This window comes from Colias eurytheme, chromosome 14 (assembly GCF_061535395.1).
Source record: "Colias eurytheme isolate Ceu_HAF_F1 chromosome 14, ilColEury1 Martin Lab GWU primary, whole genome shotgun sequence".
NCBI classification, from domain to species: domain Eukaryota; kingdom Metazoa; phylum Arthropoda; class Insecta; order Lepidoptera; family Pieridae; genus Colias; species Colias eurytheme.
In genome coordinates, this window is record NC_142993.1 from 3,007,600 (window position 1) to 3,025,871 (window position 18,272).

Here is an 18,272-nt window from a genome sequence, read left to right on the forward strand (position 1 = left end):
TTATGATTAAGAAATCGCAAAGGAATTTCTAGCAATTCTTAAACATAAAATATTACATCATAACTACAAAGCATTGTAGTTTAAAATCTTATATAAAATTTTAATGAAAAAATATTTTATATTTTCTGCAGACATTGAAGATTAAGTGGACTGACGGAAAATAAAACGTTTAATAAAACTTTTACTTTATTTAATAAAACGTAAAGTTCCTTGGAGACAGGCTAATGAAATAACTAGTGTCAGTTCTAGCAATTTATGCTATGTCGATACTAAAGTCGAGAGATAATTCTGAGTAAGTTGGTGTCTTATTTATTAATACTTTTTATTAAATATATTTATATCGGTAAAAGATGTTTTATGTTTAATAATATTACCACGATCCATCGAAGATTTTGATCATTGCTCTTTTATGCGCGTCATAATACAAATGTCATGAAACTTTGAAGTTTTAACTATACATATTTGACAATAAAAGACTATAATATTCATTCTAAAAGAAAGCCTAAAAAATTCCTTATCAATTAAATAAAATAAATAAATAAATAAATAAATAAATATTTCAGGACAATTTTCACACACGGCACGATCTGATCCCATACTAAGCTTTCGCTTGTGTTATGGAAACCAGATGGCTGATAAACATACATATATAATTTTTAAATAAATACTTATATAGATAATAAACACCCACATAATTAATTAATTTCTATTCAGGCTTGGCGCCAAGCGAGTATCACAATGGGAAGAGTTGATGAGAAAATTTTCAGAATCCCGTAAAGAGCAATGCAAGTAAGACGTTTTAAAAAATAATTAGTTCGAAAATTTACATTCATACATATAATCACAATATTATGATCTGTTTTTTAATTCTACTTTTATTTTTTTAATTTATGGACTCCGCATCACTACATAGTATAAAACAAAGTCACTCTCTGTCCCTATTTCCTATGTAGGTATGCTTAAATCTTTAAAACTATGCAACATATGTAAGTAACAGGATATTAATTTACATCTGGATTGTGTATCAATTTATTAAGTAAACATTTTACATAACACTGTAAATTAACTACCTACTTGATACAAAATCCTATCTTGCTCTATCTAATATCATTCACCCTTAACAACCTCTTTACGAAACTATTAATTTAACATAAAAAAATACTGTCAATTTGTTTAGATCTGTGTCCCTGGACATACCACGGGTCCATCGTTCGGCGAAGCAGTTCCCTACGGGCTCTAAGTATGAAGGCACGTGGGATGTGCTGGGTATGAGCGGCTATGGAGTGTACAAATTTCCCAATGGTATTCTTACTTGTGTTTGACCTACAATGTTTATGTTCTTTAGCGCTGGTTTTATGAGGAAAGTTGGGTATTTACTATTTTGAAAATGGGATGGAATTATTTGAAAATATTGCTTATATATATACCTATTGTTGAATATAGGCTTTTTCAATTATAAATAGGTACTTTATATTACAAAAAAAAGAAAATACTACACCGATTTTGATTTTGTTTTCACCAAAATTGATGGTGGAAAGTTCGTTTACTTACAATATTTTTCATTGAATTAGCTAAAGCATAATGAATTAATATTATATACATAACAATGAATAAAAATGTGATTTCCTTTCCATAATTCATTTGAATTTTTATGTATAAAAATACAATCTAGGAGAAAATTACACAAGCAACTAACTTAATTCTTCTTTTGTGAGGCCGATATTGACTTTTATAATGAAACACGTACTAATTTGTATTCTACCTGCGTACCACAGTTACCTATTTTTTAAAGAGATCCCTGAATTTTTATTACGTTATTATTCTTCATGATCACATCTTTGTTTTAATGTCTACTTTCGATTTTAAACATATTTTATTCTATACTATTCACATCTACAAATTAATATCGTTTTACATTATTTATCAAAATGTAGAAATTATGTATTTTTAAATTTGATATAAGTAAGCTAAGCGATTATTTTATTGAGGAAGATCAAAAATTAATTTTAAAACGCAATTGTGTGTGTGCACGCGTGCAACGCATTTGCAACTTGCAAGTGACAAAATAATTATAGATAGCAGATAGAGAGATAGACATACTTAGTAGATTTTGACGAAAGTTAATTATGAATTTAATAATATTATTTACGTCATAAATATACAGACGTGATATACCAAGGAGAGTTTGAAGACGGGCTGTTCCACGGCCGCGGGGAACTGATATATCCAAGTGGGGAAGTCCTTAAAGGGCAGTGGAAAAAAGGAGCTTTAATTGACAGGAATCTCATATTTTCTGACGGCTTGGAATATAGCGATATAGATTGGAATTACTGCCGCATGCCTGATAGAAGGTTGATTATTTATCCCAAAGTATAAACAAAAGATTAATAAAATTACTTCGTATTCATAGTAATGGTTGTGTTTTAAGAGTTCTTAGCCCTCATTTTATCGAAATATATTATACCTGTAAATCCTATAACTATCTATACAATCCAGAAATGATAGGTTGGAATAAAATTGGTCCAACTCTACCATTAAAAGCATTTTTGCGTAAGAGCACGATAGAGTTTACGTATTATTTATTAGCGTACCTACTGTATTCTTTAGTGTTTTTCATAAATTATAGAGTTATTGTATTAACAATCAGTTATAATTTTAATTTTATTCGTTAAATTGATTAACTAGGTTCACAATCGAGTACAATACTGGGCTGCAGCCGGCTGGGCAATCGTACATGACCCCTGAACAGCCGCCGCGAGAAATACCCATCGGCTATTATGATACCGGCGACGGCTTTTATGATCCCAAAACTAAAGTCGTTTACAGTATTCACGATCTCACTGCTATAATTAGGTCAGTACAACTTCATCTCTATATTATTATCATTTTATTCTTATACTTTTAATGTGAACACGTCGGCAACTTTAAAGAGAAGATAATATCGATGGATGAGTTATTTTTAAGGAAGTGTTAGCTATTATACAATGACGGCGTGTCTGCTTTATCTACTATCCCGTTTCGATCGCTCAATAGTTGACTGCACAAGTTATCCATCGGATAATGCTTAAGTCGTATCGCATTAACACCTATCGTTGCACGTAGCAAAAGGAAACATATCATTGTATTTTTAATGAAGATGCTATTATGAAATACAAGGGGAATTTATTTAAAATTGTTAATATACCAGCTACCTCATGTTTTACTGTATCTTTCTGATACAACAATTTTAAGTGGAGGAAGTAGGTGCTTTCCAAAAAATAGTATCTTAATCTAAAAAAACAATCACCCTTGACATGTTATTATGTACAATAATTTAGCTAAACTCTCTTTATTGGAATTATTAATAGGAGACCGGGTTTGGTTGTCTCACGGGTTGGTTGTCACAGCGCTCTTAACACAAAACTGAACTATCGAATAAGTCTGTTGAACAGCGTGGCAAAAGCGATATAGTGACAACGCTGTCCCCACTTCGCGTCAGACCGCCCCGATCTGCCGTGAGGGCTTCACACGTGTTTATTGTTTTCGCATAGCAAAAGTAAATTTTTGTGCTGCTGTGTCGAACCTCGTAAGTATACGTTCTTGTTTTACAGTAATAATCTTTCAGTTCATTTGATGATGATGAAATGTGTTTTATAATATCGTAGTATAGTTTTTTAGATATTCATTGATCGGAATTTATTTTCAATGTTATTTTTCTAAAACGTGTTATGGGGCTCGTTGTCACAAATTTTCGGGGGCTGGTTGTCACATGTGACAACCAGCCCCCTGTATGCGAGCTGACTTTATTTGCGTTTTGAGGTTGTTTGTTTCAGCCGTTAATTTTCAATCAACACCGGAAAATCGCCCTAACAAACCTGCTGGAAGTCCATCTATCCTAACGCCAGAAAATTTTATAGAAAGTCCGATGCTAGGGGAATCTTTGTAGAATCAAGTTCCCAATGAGCTTCTGGCGATACAAGGTCCAAGTGGAGTAAGAATCCGGGAGCCCCTAGCGATACCAGGTCTTAGTGGTGTAAAATCTACTCTGAACGTATCCCCGCTTATTTTGAAACCACTACCAAAAGCACCTCCACGCAAGTCACAGCAAGATGATAAAAGAAAATGTAAATTGGCCATTCTGATAGATATACCGGAAAAGACCTATTTAGAAGAGAAAAAGAAGGAGCAAGATGCTAAGAAAAAGAAAGTATCAAAACTTGTATTGAGTGAGAAGAAATAAGAGAAGAAGGTTTCTAAATCTAATGAAAACAAGAAGAAATCTGACAACAGTGAAGAAGAGAAAGAGAATGAAGATTTCTGCTTAGTCTGTTTGTCGCCATACCCAGCAAGCAAATCTAGAGGTTTGGATACAATGCCAGGATTGTATATTTTGGGCTCACGAAACATGCACATCTGGTCTACTAAAATTTTTCTTCTTTTTGCACTATCCTATTAACTTCATACATTTCCTTTCCATCAGGTTGCCTGGTAGAGATTGCTGCTTAGCAATAAGGACGCCTCTTGTACAAACTATGCCTTTCTTATGTATTAATGTTATTTTTGTCATATTTTAGTTTGTGCAATAAAGAGTTATAAATAAATAAATATAATAAATAAATTACATTTGCTAAAATTGTGATTCTTAATGTTCAGACTGAAATAAAGACTGTCTACGGTTTCATTAGGTTAAGAGTTCTTAATTAAAAACTATTCCGTAAAATTATAAGACCAAAAAGTGACTTTCCATTTATAAATTCCCTGTTATTTAGTATGTGACTACCTACCCTAGGCATTGTGACAACCATCCCTGACCCGGGGTTATAAGTCACATTTTTCTTTGGAGTGAAAATACAAAATATTTCTACAACTGATAATATTATGCAAAAATACGTTTATTTATTTTGTACCAGAATAATTACACTATCCTTTGGTATACAAATATCATTCCTAAACAACGTATTTTGGAAGTTACATAAAAAAAGAAAAAAATGTGACTTTCATCCCCGCTCTCCCCTAATTTGTGCTCTCATTATTCATTTTTTTAAAGCATCAAAAATATTTTCTACAGATCTCCTTCAGTTCGAGAACAAAAGTGGATTATAGACAACTGTAGAACAAATCCCGTTCCTCCATTGGGACCTCGCAAAGATCTATATGAAGAATGGAGGGAACCGCTCCTAAATTTGCGTTCAAACGAACACCATCCCTCAACTGTCATTTCTTCTAAGTCAATGTATTCTCTTAGCTATCAAGATATGGAAGTAAGTACATACCCATATATTATTTTTAAATTATTGACATAATATATTATACCGAGGAGAGGAAACCGACATGTCGAAGAATCAAGTTCGATGACATCACCAGCGTATAATTTATTAGGTAGTCATATGGCCTGTACCCTCAAAGGAGGCCCGTGTCCAAACAGTGGGAACGTTTAAGGGCTGATGATGATATTACCGAAAAGTAATTTTTGCGCCTGTAATAATAGCTCAATGTTTTTGTGTTGAAACTTTAAATTTGAAAATCGCTGAACCTGAAATTACAAATGAGCTATAAGTTTTCATGTACATATAATAATTGTGGACCGTAGATAGACATAAATGAAACGCGTACGATAACACTTTTAATAAAATATTAAAATTTCCAGGTGAATAAACGCAAAAATCTTCGTCAGACCACAGAATCTTGCTCTAGTTCATAAAATACATAATATTTACTAATTATAATAACATGTCCATTGACCAGTAATTTCTAACATTAATTTTAATTAAACATATTTTTAATAATTATTTAAAGTAATATCCTAATTTAGATATAAATAGTAAATACATCGATAGCTAGGATCGGTAACTTATTTAAAATTATAATTTTATGTTTATTACATTGTTATAGGTTTAATAAAAATTATAATGGTAATAATATATTAATGGAAATATGTATACCTCTTATTTCAATAATTATAATATACATATTTAACCAATTCTTTGTATAATTTCTGAAGTAAAAACTCTATTTGTACCTACCTTACTCCTATCATTTTATTTTTTGCTATGTATGAACTGTGTATATTTTTATTTCTAATTCTTTATTTTTTTCAACTTTGTTGTTTATTATTTCAGGACATCCACGAATATGGTACTTGCTATTGGAGGAAGCCTTCAGAAGGCGCTTGGAACAGACGTTTTATAACATTCGAGTCTTAGTCAAAATCGGGCAGCTTTATGGCAATATACTAGATGCTTTTACTTTTGTTTTTAATTAAATGATTATTTTTTATTTTATTTTTATTTTTACAAGAATACGCATCATTCCTTACGTTTATAGATACTTATCTATGCAAACATAACGAATATAGGTACCTATAATAAAAGCGATAAAACAAGGATCGCAAAGAATGTGCTTCTTTTTTAAAGCTTTTTATTTTATTTTCGTTTCAAATTATTTGGTACCAATTTGATATTAAAAGATGTAGTTAGCATTTCTCATGGTTATCGAAAACAAAGTAATTTTTAATATAACAATAATTGAGAACAGGTTTAGTTCTGTAGAATACTTAGTTAAAAATTCTCATTCTGATCTGTCTGTATCTTGATCTTATATCAAGGTCAAAATTGTGATCTGATAAGAACATCTTTATCGTACCTATATCAGTGTACAAAGTAGAAGAGTTTGTTTGTTTGAATGCGCTAATCTCAGGAACTATTGAAATTATTAGACTGATTTCAAAAATTCTTTCATTCATCTACCAAACCGGACCGCTAGACTTATCAATATCAATCATGTTTTGAGTTCAATTATCTATCTCAAAATAATGATCTGAAGTTTTTAATTGCATTAGTCTGACATGGTCTGACTACAGTCTGACCATAAAAAATGTTCAAGCATTGGGTACGGTGTAGGTGTGCCATAAGATTTTAGACATATGTCAATGTCACCTCGTTATAAATTTACGAAAAAAGCATGGACGTCGTCTAAAATTTTAGACGAACGTCATTTTATTGCTTTAAAATAAAAGTGCAAATAAGTTAAAGTAATAAGATAAATATATAAATCTTATATCAATGATCTCAATATTTTAGTTCCTATGTTATAAACGAACATTAAAAAGTATTTAAATAGTGATAAATCCACCGAATATTGAACTATATTTTCACCCAGGTTATATATGTTTGCGGTCTTGCGGTACTTTATTTATTAGTGTTTGTGTCTTTTTGCTGCATAAAATGAAATCAGAATGAAGTGCCACTACGAAGTTCTGTGCATAGCGCGCGACGCAAGTGCATCCGACATAAAAAAAGCCTACCGCAAACTTGCGTTGCAGTGGCATCCGGATAAAAACCTAGAAAACTTACAGGAAGCTAAAGAACAGTTTCAACTTGTTCAAACTGCCTATGAAGTGCTTTCTGATCCTCAAGAACGCGCTTGGTAAGTTTCGTAATAGCTGTATTCATTTTTCTTTCATAAAATCACCATAGCAATACAACAATCCACTCATGCAAATAGCTGAATTTTAAATCATAATTTTCAGGTATGACAATCACCGTGAGCAGCTTTTGAAAGGAGCAGGAAGCTCATACAATGATGACAGCCTTGATGTTTATCCCTACTTTAGTCCGTCCGGTATTTCTTTAGAAATTTGCGGCACGAGTTAAGGGGGGGAGGGGAGGGAAAGGGAGGGGGGAGGTAAGGGGAGACCCCCTATAAAGTGGGGGGGTGAGGAAACTCCCCCTTCTATTTTTTTTTTTTTTTTTTTGAGATTATATTTATACTAGCTTACCGCCCGCGGCTTCGCCCGCTTTGACTTAAACCTAATAAATTATATACTAAAACCTTCCTCTTGAATCACTGTATCTATTAAAAAAAACCGCATCAAAATCTGTTGCGTAGTTTGAAAGATTTAAGCATACAAAGGGACAAGAAAGTGACTTTGTTTTATACTATGTAGTGATGTAGTTAGAAATATAACAAAGATTATGGGCTTTCTTGACTGCTCCGGCGCTGCAGAACGTGGCGCTTGCCCCCGTGTACCTCGTTGCAGGCAGGAGTCTTCACTCGCCTTCGTAGCTTCGGCTTTTTGGTCGCCTTTGGCGACCAGCCTCAGCCACTCCGGCTCGCTTGACTCTGCCTGCTCCTCAGCACACGCGGGCGCCACGCTCCTCCGCGCCTCCGACTTTTTTAATACACTCTAGTGTATGACAGACAAGTACCACGTGGAATCGGGGTGGACAGATTCGTTTCTGTGATTAACAATTTATGTGCAATATAAATACAATAAAAACATTTTTTTTAAATAATTATTTATTCAAATCTTGTATACATGTTTGATACAATTTACAATGGCAATGAGTGGGTCCATTTTATTTTTTTCCACCCATCGTCTCCACATACTCTATATTATCACCGAAGTTTGCTGGGTGGTTATAGTATATTTTTTAAAAAATCTTTTTACAACATGCCACTGGGACTCAAATGGGTCAGAGGCAACAAATGGGTTGTCTGGGTCTGAGTGATTACCTTTTTTATGAACATACCCATATTGCCCCAAACAATCATATGCTCGCCAATAATCCATATGAATTGTTGTCCCCTCAGCAACATGCTTTTGAATGAACTATGGTTTTTAATATGTACATTAAGACATTTGTTATCTCTTTCAAACACAATTCTTGTAGTTTTGTCAATGTAACTCAAACAATTTTGAACATAATCTCAAAAATAAAAAAAAAGATTTCTCTGTAATTACACGTTTCCGCACGAAAAGCCGCGAATGTATGTTTGGGGGAATCATTACCGATCGATAAAAATTAAAATCGCGCCGAAATTCGTGCCGCACGTTTCTAAAGTCAACCCGTCCGTCCTGCTACAAAGGCTTTGGAGATGATCCACAAGGATTCTATGGAGTTTATTCTGAGGTAGGCTATAAAAATTATACATTTAATGTATTTTCTAATTGTATTATGTACATTTCATAAAGCTATCAAATTAATCAATAAAAAATCTTCATTTAACTTATTGTCACAAATATTTAATAGTTACAAATATTTAATATACTTACCAAATTTTTATTTTTTTAGAATATTGTACATGGTGTAGTTTTACCAGCCTTATCATGTTTTTTCAGGTATTTTCTAAATTGGCCACTGAAGAAACAGATTTCCTTGATGATCCTGAAGATGTGGCTAAAATTCCCAAGTTTGGAAATTCCACAACCCCTTACGAAGAAGTCCATGAATTTTATGCATATTGGATGGCCTTCTCTACCAATAAAAGTAATTTTAAGAAATACCTAATTGTTGTTACAGATAACTCATGAATCAATTTATTTTGATATTAGTATTTCAGGTTTCTTAAAAATTGTTAAGTGGTGATAGCTGGTTATTCATATTAAAATTAGGAATATTCTTATACCTGTAAAAAAAATAATAGACTTAACCAACATAAAAGCTTGAAAAAAGCCTATAAGCAATGATATTATATATAGAAACAAGAGGTAGATACGTCATCAACGCACCAAAACTGATTCCGTGAATTGGTCCTATTTGGGACCAATGCAATCAGTCAGATTGTCACCGGTCCCAGTGAGCGTATGTGCCGATAGGTACATTAAAGTTGTCGAAAATGCCTTCCTGTGTGTTCAGAAAGTGCACGTATTCGTGCAAAAAAATAAAGAAAGATAAAGGAATATCATATCACAGCAAAATATATTAAATTATTACAGTTTAAGAGTAAAAATAACAATTTACAATTCTTTATGAATGACACTTGCTTGACACGTGTATTGAAATAATGAAAGGGATAAAACATTGCTTCAATCACTAGTGTGACAAAGCTAGCGTACACTGTGTTCAAAGATTATCATGTAGATACGATTACTGAAAATAGAACGGTTATTTTATTAATTTCGATTTGGGTAAATACTTGATTATTTTTATATTTAAATCCACACAGTGCATATAATTAACAAATATATCTATTTATTATATACAATGAAATCGTGATGGCAAAAATGTTTGTTTGCAAAAATGAAGTTGAACATACGTATGTACTTTTTAAAGAAAAGATTATCGCTACTGACGAAAAATGCTATTTGCTTTTCTGTAAATAGCTATTGAACATAAATTTTATTTGTGTTTTAGATAAAAAAGGCTTATACTTCATCCTTTCTTTTATTTCTTCTTTTTTTTCATCTAGGCACCACTATTATTATAATTATCCTACAAGTTGGAGTGATGACCTTGTACGGGTTTCGGGAACTGCCTTGAAACGAATAGCGTAAGATCGGTCCTTACTCCTTATGGAGTTCTATAAGGAGGACTATGCAGTATGCTCAGCAGTGGGTGTTTATCGGGTGAAATGATGATGACCGAAAACGAACACCACAGCTAGTAATAAATACGTAATACAGTTATATCTCCAAAAAAGTTTTTTTTCATTTTAATACAACATCATAATAATAATTAAATAGTAAATGAAATTGTCACATTTATTTACTTGTGCAGGAAACCTAACATCTATATCATTGAACCTTCTGTGTCGTTAGTCTATGCCAATTACCATGGCAACTATTTGTTTATTTATATTTAATTGGTGAATTCTTATGACTTTTGCTTACACCTGCGCGGAAGTGACAAACTATCTTTGTCTTTTTTGTTTATATCATTTTATTAGAGCCATCTCTCTTATACAGTCTGTCAATGTAATAAATTAAGTAAAATGAAACTTGTATTTGTGTGTGCCTGACACTGCATATGAAGCATTTTTTTTTTATATATTGTGAGTATATAACGTATCTATACATAAAATATCATTGCCTATAAGCTGAAGGAATCTGAACTGAATTTAAATATAAGTTACTTATCAATGTCAAACTGTAATGAAATTTTTATACTTTCTGTACTAATTTACTAATTGTTGCAATATCTTTTTCAAGGCTACGTTTGGCTTGATCAATATGAAATATCACAAGGCGACAACCGTCGTGTTATTAAATTAATGGAAAAGGAGAATAATAAAATAAGACAGAAGGCTCGTAAGGAAAGGAATGAAGAGATCAGAAGACTAGTCAGTTATGTTCGTAGACGAGATAAAAGAGTAATTGAACATACTAAGCTATTACAAGAGAAGGCTGAAGAAAATAAACGAAAGGTAAAACAAATCCATACTAATATTATAAATGCGGAAGTAACTCTGTCTGTCTGTCTGTTACTCAATCACGCCTATACTACTGAACCAATTTTCATGAAATTTGGTATGGATATATTTTGATACCCGAGAAAGGACATAGGCTACTTTTTATCCCGGGAAAATGACGCAATCCCGGCAATCCCACGGGAATATGAACTATGCGGGTTAATTCTTTGACTGCGCGGGCGAAGCCGCGGGGCGCGGGCGGAAACCTAGTTATAAATAATACATTAATGTTAATAATCAATTCATTTATTTCCTTCTACTTATTATATAGTATAAACTAGCTTTGCCCCGCTGTTTTACTCGCGTTGCTCCGCTCCTGTTGGTCTAAGCGTGATGATAAAAGTTAAAAGCTTAAAGTCTCACTCGATAAATGGGCTATCTAACACCTAAATTTTTCAAATCAGTTCCTGATATTAACGCATTCAAACTTTCATCAAAATCAATGCAGTTGTGTAGATGTAAAAAAGAGACTGACATTTCACATTAAATATATGTATTAGTGGGGTTTATACTATGTGTGCTCTAATTACTTAAAATCGAATATAATTTTACAGGCAGAACAAGTGAGGCGTGAAAGGATAATTCAAAGACAAAAAGAGATAGAAGAGGCTAAAATGAAAGAGGGAGGTTCTTCATTTTTTCAAAGTGAAGATTATCAGAAAAAGTTGAGTGAAATAGAATCTTTGCTAGCCGAAGAGTTTGGCCTTTCTTCGGATGACGATACTATCTCTGAAGGAGGCATGGAGAGTAGCAATGAAGATAGTTCTAAGACTGAAGAGGTATTATTATAAAGTGACAGTAGTATTTATATTGAGGATTGTTATTTTGTAGCTATATTTAGTAAAAGTTCATGGAATGCAGTATACCCATTTTATTTTTTATAATTTATTTTACTTAATAAACAAAAAGGCCGCCTTATTGTAAATAAGGATTATAAAATAAGTAATAAATAATTACACTTACTTTTTATTTATTGATTTTTACTCCACAATTTACAAAAGTAGATTTCTGTCTGCTTTCATACCAATATTAAGTTGACTTCTGCTTCAATATAATATTTTTATTTTATCTACTTCTTTTTATAGCCAAGTGAAGCATCAAGAGCCACAAAATCTTCGCCAAAAGCGAAAGCTGCACTGAAAAACCTGTACTGTTCAGCTTGCAATAAGCTGTTTAAAAATATCAATTCGTTTGAAAATCACGAAAATAGTAAGAAACACAAGGAGAATGTTGCAAATATGACTCTTGATGACGATGTTGATATATCTGACCAAGACGAGGATAGTGACGGTAAAAACGATGATCAAGTTGACGAAGAAAAGGGCAAGAAAGTTAACGGACAAACAGAAGACGAACAAGTGGGAAATTCTACTTCTGATATTGAAGACAATATAAGGGAGACTTTAAGTGATGATTCGGATAAGGTCCAGGTAACTAATAACTAACTGATAAAATTATATGCTGCTGTCCATAAAATTGGTACTTTACTTGTTTTCTATCCAGTTTGACTTTGATTCATTTGAAATTTAAACAATAAACAGCTTTTTCGTTACATAGTTATATCATACATACATTATTTAATTCCATTTCTGACACAATGAATCTATTATAATTCATAAGATATTTGTACCAGTTCAGATGTTAAGGGAAATTAATCTTATATAAATTAACTTATTTAATTTTAGGCCCTACCAAAGAGTCACAAGAAAAAGAAGAATAAGAAGAAGTCATTCATTCCAATGCCTGAAAGTGAAGGTAATGATAGTCATGATGAAATGAGTTTCAATGAAATAGAAGGGCCAGCTCGCAGCAGAAAAGCAAAGAAATTCAATATGCTCAAAAGTCAGATTCAAGCAAAGAAGGAAGCCAATCTCAAGAAGGGATCACAGTCACAGACATCCACTGAAAATCTCTATGAAGTGTCCAGTACTACACCTACTGATGATGCTCTAGGAGAAGCTGCTCTACCAAGAGATAGGCCTACTTTACCCAAAGTACAAAGAAATGTAAAGCCTAAAAAACTAGTTGATAGGAAAACTGTACGGACAAAAGTAAGCGAGACAGAGGACTCCAGTAGCGCAGTTAATCTCAGATGTGTCGTTTGTCAAACGGACTTCCCATCAAAGAATAAACTTTTTGAACATTTGAAAAAGACAGGCCACTCTGTCCCACTTCCTCAAACTAGCTTCACTCAAACTCAAAAGAAAGGCAAAAGAGCCAATAGATAAACATCAACGTTTTAGTTAGGAATAAATATGAATTATTATCTGAGAATCATAATGATTTTCTTTATCTCTCTACAAAATGTAAAATGACTATCATTCTATTTATTAAATAAAATTATGAATCAACTATAACTATATGAAGTGTTTAATTTAAAAATCAACTTTCTTTAAATATTTATATTTTATCTTTAAGATAATTCTTATACTAATTACATCACAATACATATAAATAATTGCACTTAATTTACATATTTATTATACCTACTAATAAAGGACTATTCAAATTCAGGAATGTCTGAAAAACTATATCCTGGATATTCCTTGTATGCACAGTATGCTATTCTCATATGATAAGCTCCAGGTAGAAACATTATGCATCCTAATAGAATAATTGGCCATAAACGGTCAGAGTATTTTGTATCTATATGACCGGTTACTATTAGACTTCCTACAATTAACAATATCGAGCCGACTATAAATAAAAATGCTGCTAATGATATCGCTTTCCATGGTATCTTCTGTGGCGGTGTTTCAAATTGTGAGTCGCAAAAACCACTGTCATCATTTGGTACACGAGTATATCCATTGCCTGGTCTTCCAAACCTGAACCTTGACATATTTATTCTCTGTAAATGCATTGAAAATTAACTAAAACATGAAAATGGACTAGTTTAATTTACGAATTGATTTGGCAATAACAGGTATACCTACCGTTAACACTTTATTTAATGAAAATGAAAGATATATTGATATTAAAGGTTTTATGAATTTATTTCACGATATAATATTTCATAGCTCAACAATAAATCAATAATAATAACAATGAACTCAGTATTAAATCCTCTGAGATTAAATCAGTTTCAAATTTTACTACTGACTACGTAGAGGGAGAATGTACTAGAGATCACATCGGCGTATACCCGAACGAGATGGCGAATCCTTACGTCAATGTTGCCAACTATTACAAAAACTTTTTATCCGAAAAACTGGCAAAATATCTATAAATGTTTGGGTATTTTTTTGTAAGATAGGTTTATGAAGAAAAAGACAGATTTGAAAAGATTTTGTTATTTATTAACTTAACTAGCGACCCGCCCCGGCTTCGCACGGGTGCAATGCTGATACTAAATACACTACAGAAAAATTATGAACGTTGTATATAAAAACATAGCGGCCCGCTCCGGCTTCGCACGGGTATAAAATATATAGCCGGGCGGCTGGCCGGTACCGCGGCAAACGCTACGTCCCGCAATTTTTAAATCTATACTAATATTATAAAGAGGAAAGGTTTGTATGTATGTATGTATGTATGGTTTTCACGCATAAACTACTGGGCCGATTTTGATGAAATTTGGCACAACCTTTTATTGCGAAATATGTACCACGGGCGAAGCCGGGGCGGACCGCTAGTATATATATATATATTCACTGTTGTATTGTATTGGTTCTTTTTCCACACCACCTGTGAGGTAAGAACCTTAGGTGCGTTTTTTTTAAAGAGGTATCCCCAGTAGGCCTAGTCCTCCTTTTTGGCATGCATCAATATCTGGAATAAATCGGACATAAGGTAGTTTATATTATATCTTATTATATAATTATTATATATAATTATAATATCTATTTATATTATATAGAAAAAAATTTGGACTTTGTATGGAAATCTGTCAGCTGATTAGCGAAGTTTCCTTACAAAGTCCAATTTTTTTTTACAAATTCAGCAAAGTTGTAGAACAAAAGTTGTTCAGTTTCATGAGTAGAAGCTCCTGTCTAAATTTTTCAAATGTCTTACCTTTCACCTTGTATATCTATATCAAATGAACAATGTATTCAAGGTATTTAATTGGTTAAGTATTAATGCTGTATTGGTTAAAATCGCTTCGAAAATTAGCCATTATTTGTCGTAAAAAGTAAATGACAAAAAAAGTTATTGTCCATAAGAGATAGACATATACCATCGCGGACTTTTCTGTAGACCTTTTCAATGTGTATAATACTTAGTACATTATTTTGATAAAACTCGTAGGGTTCAGCCAGCGTTTGCAATGTAAGCGGAAAAAATGTAAATTTTTACGACATCACATTAGAAACCTCAAAAATAACAGTACTTCTCCACTATTTAATGGGTGTTATTATACATATAAACCTTCCTCTTGAATTACTCTATCTATTAAAAAAAACCGCATCAAAATCCGTTGCGTAGTTTCAAAGATTTAAGCGTACAAAGGGACATAGGGACAGAGAAAGCGACTTTGTTTTATACTATGTAGTGATGACTAATACAAACATAAAAAAAATCTTATAATTAAGAGTTAAGGATGGTGTTGAATCCTTGACCTTCAAAATTATTGACCTTTAAATAAAATTAACTTGTTATAAAAGTTGCGTACCTTGTCATCCACCTCAGACATTTTTTTTGTTGCATAGTGCATCCTAACTTTTATATATTTTCCGCAGATGGATTTAATTAAAAGTGAATAGTGACAGTCTAAAAATAATTGATTTTTAAAATGATCACTTATTCTTGAAAAAAGATTTTCATTAAGGCATCTTTTGAGACATTCTTGAGAAATAGTATGAAAATAATTTTTCTTACTCATATCTCTATTTTGACGGAAAATTTTCTCACTAAATGTACAAATGGCAACTACATCTTTACTAGGATATTGCAGTCCCCCCTTGTCTTTTTTATACAAGAAACTTTTAAATTTATCCGCAGTCAAAACTGACGTACAATCAGGACACTTAAGTTCTTTTTTCAGTTGACTTACAACAAACCCTGCGATATAAATAATAATTTGTTTCGAAAATTCGGTCAGTTTACTAGGATCACTTAAATAGTCGTGGTCATCCATAGTGCGGATAAAATCAATGTCACGTATCTCAGAATCATCAGTTTCATCTATTAGTTTAATTCTTTCTGTGGTTTTATTTATTGCAATTTCCGGTTTGGTATATGTTAGTATATTTATTTCCTGTAGAGGAATGCAATTACCTGTAGTGATGTGTTTAAGTTCACCATGGACTAGCATCCGTTTGAAAGCGGATTTAAATTGTTTGGCTGTAGGGTTATTGTTAAATCCACCTTTAGCCCTAATCGCGCTAAAGAAATACTCCAAGTGATCTTGGCTAAGCTTATACGTACACAGAAATTGTAAGGATTCACTTCTGGCATAATTTTCGTATAGAAAAATTATCCCTCGTATACAAATCATAAAGCCCAAAAATCCAGTCTTTCGGTTTGTATTAAGGATGGGCATGCCACCTAAATGTAACTTCATTAAATATTGATATATTTGTTCAAGAATCAATTTAGTATTTAAAAAGTTTCCCTCGAATAGAGGTTTTTTATGTGTATATGCATTCATATTTCTTGAATTTAATATGTCAAACAAGTCATTTATATTTTTAATAAATTCTACTGTAGCCTCCGAATTTGAGAAATTATCTATTTTAAGTTCTTCGTTACAAAATTCTATGGCATCAGCAACAGAATTACTGAAAGTCTGAGCAGCCAACTTTACTTTCATGATCTGTTGCCTAAAATTCATATGAGATCTTTTCAGTTTATTAGCTAGGTGAAGTCCTTCATTTTCCTGCAAGTCAATTAAATGTTTGATGTATTCCCAGGAAATAGTGCGTCCCTGCCTATCAATGATGGGTCCTTTCTGAGCCAAAGTATTCCGTACTAATTTAAGCATATGTGATGGATCTGGGTATATAATAATTTTTTTGTCACCTACTTGGAAAGTAGGATCTATTTGAGTATCTTGTAAACAACACCCTAATAATTTAGCCATTGCAAAGTTTGTTGGACAGCCATCGAATGTAAGTGATAAAATTTCTACTCCACATTCATCATGAACGGTTTTAATACAGGTCTGAACTAAATTGGCTTTTTGGTATGCCGAAATACCATCTATTAAAAAGTACCCTAAAGGTATTTTCCAACTACCATTTATAGCAGTTAGCATAAAGACAAGGGCTTCCTTAGCTAATTGACCACTACTTATATTATTGCCACAATCTACAAACCCTATACAGTTTTGACCATCAAAATCTACATGCTTTCTAATAGCCATTTCATCGAAACATAGGGCGCAAAATAATTTGCGAAATGGATTCACTATACTATTAGCTAATTTGAGTAGTTTTATTGCTTCTAAAGATTCTTTACTGATCCCTGGACTACCGTCTATACACTGGTACCACCGTGAAAGAGTTCGTGGGTGAGGAAGGCATGTATTGAAATATTTTCGAACATGATCGTAGGCTCTTGGACTTATAAAGTGGAGAGTTAATGCAAATTTTCTTAACTCTACAGAATACTTCCTAGGTGCGGATTCTTTACAAATATATCTTTTTAAAAAGTCCTTATTTGCCGTTTCTATAGATGACAAAACATCAGCAGATTCTTGATTTATTAAACATCGGGCTTTTAAATCTTCTAATATGCTGCACAGTTCTGCATTCTTTTTCTTTAACCGCCACGCCCTTGTCCTCAATACTGCAATTTTCTTTTTTCTTTGCTCGGCTACACGTTCTTTATTTATTAATTTTTTTCTTAATTTGATTTTTCTCGGTGTTTCCACCTGGAAAAAAAAATATTAAGTTATTTTTTGCAAACTTGAAACAGAAATATATAATAGAAAAAAAATCTTTAATTAAAAAGTATTAAAATAATACAGTTTATATATTTGGGGAAATTAAAGCATGTATTAGTTCAAACTTCAAAACTATGTTACAGGCTTTAGATTCCCCTCACAATTATAGTAGATTTGATTCCTTTTCCAACTTAAATAATTTTACAATTTTAAAAAATATAAGACCACACAGATGTACCTAAATAAGACAAAATATACTACTTATACAAATAACTCT

General features: G+C 32.4%; 2 protein-coding genes across 2 annotated transcripts; both read left to right on the forward strand.

Moving 5' to 3' along the window:
• Window positions 1-209: 209 nt before the first annotated feature.
• Window positions 210-6,205, forward strand: LOC149902748 (MORN repeat-containing protein 5-like). Its single transcript, XM_090109759.1, has 7 exons — window positions 210-292; window positions 715-789; window positions 1,178-1,302; window positions 2,165-2,351; window positions 2,686-2,853; window positions 5,048-5,240; window positions 6,099-6,205. The coding sequence occupies exons 1-7, from the start codon at window positions 261-263 to the stop codon at window positions 6,180-6,182; spliced, it is 864 nt and encodes a 287-aa protein (XP_089965885.1). The 5' UTR covers window positions 210-260; the 3' UTR covers window positions 6,183-6,205.
• A 727-nt stretch (window positions 6,206-6,932) lies between these two features.
• Window positions 6,933-13,526, forward strand: LOC149902749 (dnaJ homolog subfamily C member 21). The gene is made up of 8 exons (XM_090109586.1): window positions 6,933-7,404; window positions 7,508-7,590; window positions 8,830-8,891; window positions 9,101-9,248; window positions 10,910-11,124; window positions 11,724-11,948; window positions 12,255-12,599; window positions 12,855-13,526. The coding sequence occupies exons 1-8, from the start codon at window positions 7,214-7,216 to the stop codon at window positions 13,395-13,397; spliced, it is 1,812 nt and encodes a 603-aa protein (XP_089965712.1). The 5' UTR covers window positions 6,933-7,213; the 3' UTR covers window positions 13,398-13,526.
• Window positions 13,527-18,272: the final 4,746 nt, after the last annotated feature.